A 5816-nucleotide genomic window follows, 5' to 3' on the forward strand; every position below is an offset into this window, starting at 1 on the left:
TATATATATATATATATATATATATATATATATATATATATATATATATATATATATATATATATATATATATATATATACATATAGACAAAATATACAAACACAATAAATGGGTTGCAACATAACATGGACAAACCCACATCTACCAAATGCTGCAAACAATAATTACAAGTCCGAAAAGGAGAGGGATGACGCAAAAGCTTGTTAATCTGATTAATCTATTAATCAAATTTTGAGTCAAAAATTTGCGCGAAGTAAAATATAAATTATGTAATTTCCGCAGAAATGAAACAAATAGCTCTTCTCCTTTGTGTATCATGATTACCTTTGTCCAGTAATCTGTAAAGCACATGCAAATTTGGCATTATGCAAATGTGAAAATCAAGTGAACAGATCATGTTTGGGCATTCAGAATGAATGATATCTCCCTAGGTGGGAGACTCAGTTCTTTTTATGATTTAAAAGTGTTCAGTTTGCAATTATGTATTGTGAATTACTATTCATGCTTACCACTCTCTAACTTTAACTTTAGCTTGATTTTATAAGCTGAGGCAGTCCTTTTCTTTCTTTCTTTTCTTTTTTTTTTGGTAAATGAAAGCAAGTTGCAGATGCATCATTCATGTATGGCCCCAAAAAAAGAAAAAAAATCTGTCTGTCTGTCTATACCGAAATCTTATAAAATGTATAGTTTTTTTTTTTCCTGTTTATAATGTTTCCCCAGATGCAACTATTAATGTTTTTGTTATACATCTTTTTTTGTGTGTTTAGGTGGTGAGGGGGAAATGACCAAGGAGGATGTGGTGAGGGAGTCTTCAGAGGGAGAGTCGGTCCTGGGACGGTACAGCATTATTTCCCGTAACTCTGAGCGACCGGTGATCCATCAGGTGGCATCAGCGCCTATGCCTTCAGACCGCGGTGAGTGTGTGGGTCTGTACACGTGCATCGTTCATCAAAATGTCCTTTTGCTTTCAGTTTAGCCCCTGTGAATATTTTCTCATGCAAGCTGTTAAGTAGGTCACACACCAAAAACGCTGACACTCCGGTTATTTATCTCATCAAATTCTGTTTTATGATTTAAAAGTGTTCAGTTTGCAATTATGTATTGTGAATTACTATTCATGCTTACCACTCTCTAACTTTAACTTTAGCTTGATTTTATAAGCTGAGGCAGTCCTTTTCTTTCTTTCTTTTCTTTTTTTTTTGGTAAATGAAAGCAAGTTGCAGATGCATCATTCATGTATGGCCCCAAAAAAAGAAAAAAAATCTGTCTGTCTGTCTATACCGAAATCTTATAAAATGTATAGTTTTTTTTTTCCTGTTTATAATGTTTCCCCAGATGCAACTATTAATGTTTTTGTTATACATCTTTTTTTTGTGTGTTTAGGTGGTGAGGGGGAAATGACCAAGGAGGATGTGGTGAGGGAGTCTTCAGAGGGAGAGTCGGTCCTGGGACGGTACAGCATTATTTCCCGTAACTCTGAGCGACCGGTGATCCATCAGGTGGCATCAGCGCCTATGCCTTCAGACCGCGGTGAGTGTGTGGGTCTGTACACGTGCATCGTTCATCAAAATGTCCTTTTGCTTTCAGTTTAGCCCCTGTGAATATTTTCTCATGCAAGCTTTTAAGTAGGTCACACACCAAAAACGCTGACACTCCGGTTATTTATCTCATCAAATTCTGCCTGCGACTGTATAGCGATGGATTTATTTTTTCCCGGTCAGGAGGCTGCCTGGCCAATAAACAAACAACTTATTTAGCTGTTTTCTGAAGTGTAGCTTTATTTATGAAGTAAAGTGTAGACCCTAAATTGTGGACTCTGCTTAAACTGCTGTAAAAAGTGAAGTATTGACAAGGTCACAGAAATTATTTTCCAATTTTCTGCCTGTCAGCACTGATACATCATTCTCTCTCTGTACTCACTTCTCATTCACGCACACACTTCACTTTAATTCACTTCAAACTGAGATGTTTAACTGAATTTGAGTGATCGGGCTCTGGCTCAGCATGGATAAATCAAAATGAATAGGATTCTGAATAATAATTTATATCGACTCAAGCATATTTTTAGGATCTGAGGTTGTTTAAAGATCTTACAGATTTGGCTGCTTTGTTCTGCAGAGTTCTCTTTCTTTGACCCAAATGATCCTCTGTGTCGAGAAGTTCTGTTGGATCCGCGGACGACTGTTCCAGAGCTCTTCGCTGTTCTCAGACAGTGGGTTCCTCAAGTCCAGCGGAATATTAGTGTCATTGGCAATGAGGTCAGAGTTATTCTGAGTGTCAATCTCATGGTTTTTAAAGATAATATGAAATGTAATTATGCATATTTGAATGAAACTGACACATTTGTGATTTTCAGCACACATACAATAAAAAGAAAAAAAAAAATCTGTTATTTAAAGGGGTCATATTATGCTTTTTTTAAAGATCATTACTTTGTGTTTTAGGTGTAACAGAATATGACTCCACTGTGATGTGACCCCCTCTCTCCCTCTCGCTCTCTCTCTCGCACTCTCTAGCGCTCTCTCTTTCTCTCTCTCTCTCGCACACACACACACGATGCGCAAAACTCCGCATTTGAACAGTCAATAGCAAATACTTAAACTAATAACAAAACAGTAGCTGATTCAGAAGCGCCAGATTGTCATAGCAAAGTCAGAATGACCTCCTCTCCTAGGTTCACGAAACGGTCGTCCATAAAATGCATTGCTGTTCTGTTGTAAGTTATCTTAAAGATTCCTAAATGCATCTACTTCTGGAAGGCCAAATAAAGTGCTTTTGCTTTCGCCTAGAAACACACAGCGTCTCCCTGACATGCTGCTTCAACACTAACTGCGGTTCCTGAAACCACGCCTTCTTTCTTTGCGTGCACATTTGGGCGGCATTATGCTAATATTTCCACATAGTGAGGTAGCCATGGGGGGGCGTGCTAGAACGAGCCGTTTTAGGGGGGTGTGGCAGAGTCTTAACTTTGATAAAGAATATCTCTTTGGTTTTGAGACTTTAGTCTTTGCAACTTCAGGGATCTTATCTATGCACAATCAGCTTGTAACACTCCAAAGAGAAAGGAAAACTTGAAATCGCATCATATGACCCCTTTAAAATAAAACAACCATTAACTGAAACATGAAAAAATAAATACATACATGCAATCAATCAATCAATACATATATACATACGGTCAAAGACGTTAAGATGTCTGCATCAAAAGAAAATTAACAAAAGTGATTTTATGTCCATAGAAAGCACATTAAATGTAAGTAAAGTATCTTTTAAGGGTTCAGATATGTTTTTGGAGAATATTTGGTTTAAATAATGTTACATTGTCATTCAGTGTAACACAATATTTATGTGAAAATTCAAACAACATGCTTATTCTGACTTGTACATATTAAAATATATAAAAGAATAAGGGAGCATATTAAATTGTATTGTGTTTTAAATTAGTAAAAAAATATTACTGACCAGTGGGCAAAACCTAGGATAGTGGCAAATTTTAAAAATGTAAAATTACAACTAATTAGTATTTGAGGTGCACGTAATTAGTCTTTTAATATGTCATAAATTGATTTTTGTTGTAAATATTATTGACAAGATTGTTACACTGAATGACATTTCAGTGGGTCTCTTCTGTAAATCAGGGAAAAATGTATGATATGTATTTTTTGCTCGGAAAAACAAAAACAAAATTGCTATTAAATTAAACAGAAAACGTTTGAATTTTTACAATTTAAAGCAGTATTACACTTATTGTGTGTATGTGATTAATATAATGTTTTTAAATATAATGGTTTCATTATAAATGTGGTGATTATCTATAAGGTGGACACCCAAATTAAATTATGCATAATTTAAAAAAATAATAATTAAAAAAATTGTGCCGGAGATCACATCAAGGATCAGTCAAGTTTCCAAGTGCATAATGCAGCGTGGATGTTTAGAAAATATCTGCGGTGAGTTTTTGGGACATCTGGTGGTTTAAAAGAAAATTTAATATTCAGATGTACCTTTTCCACCAGTGCCACCAGTTTTCTATTAAGCGTAAAAATCATAGGACATGCAAAATGTAAATAGGTTAAATAAATTTTAAACAAAAAAACTAAATTAAATAAATAAATAGCACGATTATGCCTTAAAATGTTGCCTGCATGACCAGCTTACTGGGTTTGGATAGAAACAAAGATTTGGGCTGAGGTAACACTCAGAACTCCCTAGCAACCCTGTAGCTATGTTGATTAACACACGCACCATTCACAATTTCTTCAGAAGATGCAAAAATCTAATTGGTATATTTATTTTTTTCCTGAAAAATCTTCAGAGGAAAGGAATGTAATTACATTTTGATGAAAAATTGTGAAAACAAACTTTTCTTTTTCTTCTGAAAAACATTCACTGATGTATTGTGCATAACAAGGTCAGGGACATTTAGCATCTAAACAGGGTCAATTTTAATTTCATGTTTTCTTGCAGCTGTCATAAAACATACCCACACACTCCCCCAGTTCAGTGTCAGGCTCTGTTGACTGAAATATTATCTTTGCAGACAGCGTGTGTCTCTGTCAGCATGAAATCTTTAGCTGGATGTCCTTGCTGTATCTATTCAAGGGAGAATTTTTGTGTTCTGTAGATTCTGAAAAGAGGCTGTGGTGTCAATGACAGAGATGGTCTCACTGACATGACTTTGCTGCACTACTGCTGCAAGGCAGGAGCTCCAGGAATAGGTGAGCGTGTATTCAATTGAAGAAAAACAAACAAATAAAAAAATATTTTTAATTAACAGTGATTAACAGGACAGATCATTGATCCAGCACTTGTGATAACTGAAAAAAGACCCGATATGAAATCACATCTGATTGCAGGTGATGCTGAGAGTGCGGCCTGTTTCGCCCGTCAGCTGTTGTCGCTGGGAGCCGAGCCGTCCTTACGCAGCCGCTGGACCAACATGAACGCTCTCCACTACGCTGCATATTTCGACGTCCCTCCTCTCATCCGTGTGGTTCTGCAGGCGTCACAGCCGGGAGGTGAGGAGAGATAATGGAATGACAGTGGGAATCAAAATTGCAGTTTGAATCTCATAACAAACTCAAGTGCTTGTGTGATGATGTCCGCATGTGGTCTGTTGGGTTTCAGAGGTGGATGCGACCTGCAGTGATTTTGACTTCAGCACTGCGCTGCACATCGCCGCCTCAAACCTGTGTACCTCTGCAGTGAAGTGTCTGCTGGAGCTGGGAGCCAACCCCGCTTTTAGGGTTTGTGATTTTCTGTACGGCCACTAACAAAGCAAACTGAAATCCAGCTTTCTTTGTTTGTTGTTCAAGTATTTCTTGTAAATCTGCATTATCATATTGGAGCTGTGACACCTCAAGTAGAACCCATGTTCACTCTGTAGGAGAGCAATGTCTGCAACAAAACTCTGGTTCGAAACTGGTCTATGTCATGCCCTGTTCCCGCTAACTTTCATAAAATGAGTGCAAAGTAAAAAAGTAAAAAATTATTATATATTGTACGACAATGATTATATTTAATAAGAAAACATGTTAATAATAATAATAATAATAATAATAATAATAATAATAATAATAATAATAATAATAATAATAATAATAATAATAATAATAATAATAATAATAATAATAATAATAATAATAATAATAATAATAATAATAATAATAATACATTGTTTTGATAGTTATGTGCATCACATTATTATTATTATTATTATTATACATGTTTTTTCATGTGTGGGGAAATACATACCATTTTTTATATATTTTATAATAATAATAATGATAACAATAATGATATTAATACAATGTTA

At 35.4% G+C, this 5816-nt stretch overlaps 1 protein-coding gene across 1 annotated transcript; it reads left to right on the top strand.

Moving 5' to 3' along the window:
- The first annotated feature begins 1398 nt into the window (after positions 1 to 1398).
- On the top strand, positions 1399 to 5274 carry LOC107596264 (CAP-Gly domain-containing linker protein 4-like). The gene is made up of 5 exons (XM_016286962.1): positions 1399 to 1531; positions 2120 to 2259; positions 4626 to 4719; positions 4858 to 5019; positions 5129 to 5274. Exons 1-5 carry the CDS (start codon positions 1399 to 1401, stop codon positions 5272 to 5274), a joined length of 675 nt encoding a protein of 224 aa, XP_016142448.1.
- The last annotated feature ends 542 nt before the right edge of the window (positions 5275 to 5816 follow it).

The sequence above is a fragment of the Sinocyclocheilus grahami genome, unplaced genomic scaffold (genome assembly GCF_001515645.1).
Source record: "Sinocyclocheilus grahami isolate Dianchi unplaced genomic scaffold, SAMN03320097.WGS_v1.1 scaffold216.1, whole genome shotgun sequence".
NCBI classification, from domain to species: domain Eukaryota; kingdom Metazoa; phylum Chordata; class Actinopteri; order Cypriniformes; family Cyprinidae; genus Sinocyclocheilus; species Sinocyclocheilus grahami.

Excerpts from the sequence above, each read along its gene's own strand:
- LOC107596264 (XM_016286962.1), top strand. The coding sequence starts at position 1,399 with ATGACCAAGGAGGATGTGGTGAGGGAGTCTTCAGAGGGAGAGTCGGTC. Across the intron at positions 2,260-4,625 it reads TTAGTGTCATTGGCAATGAG|ATTCTGAAAAGAGGCTGTGG; the intron begins GTCAGAGTTATT and ends TGTGTTCTGTAG. Across the intron at positions 5,020-5,128 it reads GCAGGCGTCACAGCCGGGAG|AGGTGGATGCGACCTGCAGT; the intron begins GTGAGGAGAGAT and ends GTTGGGTTTCAG.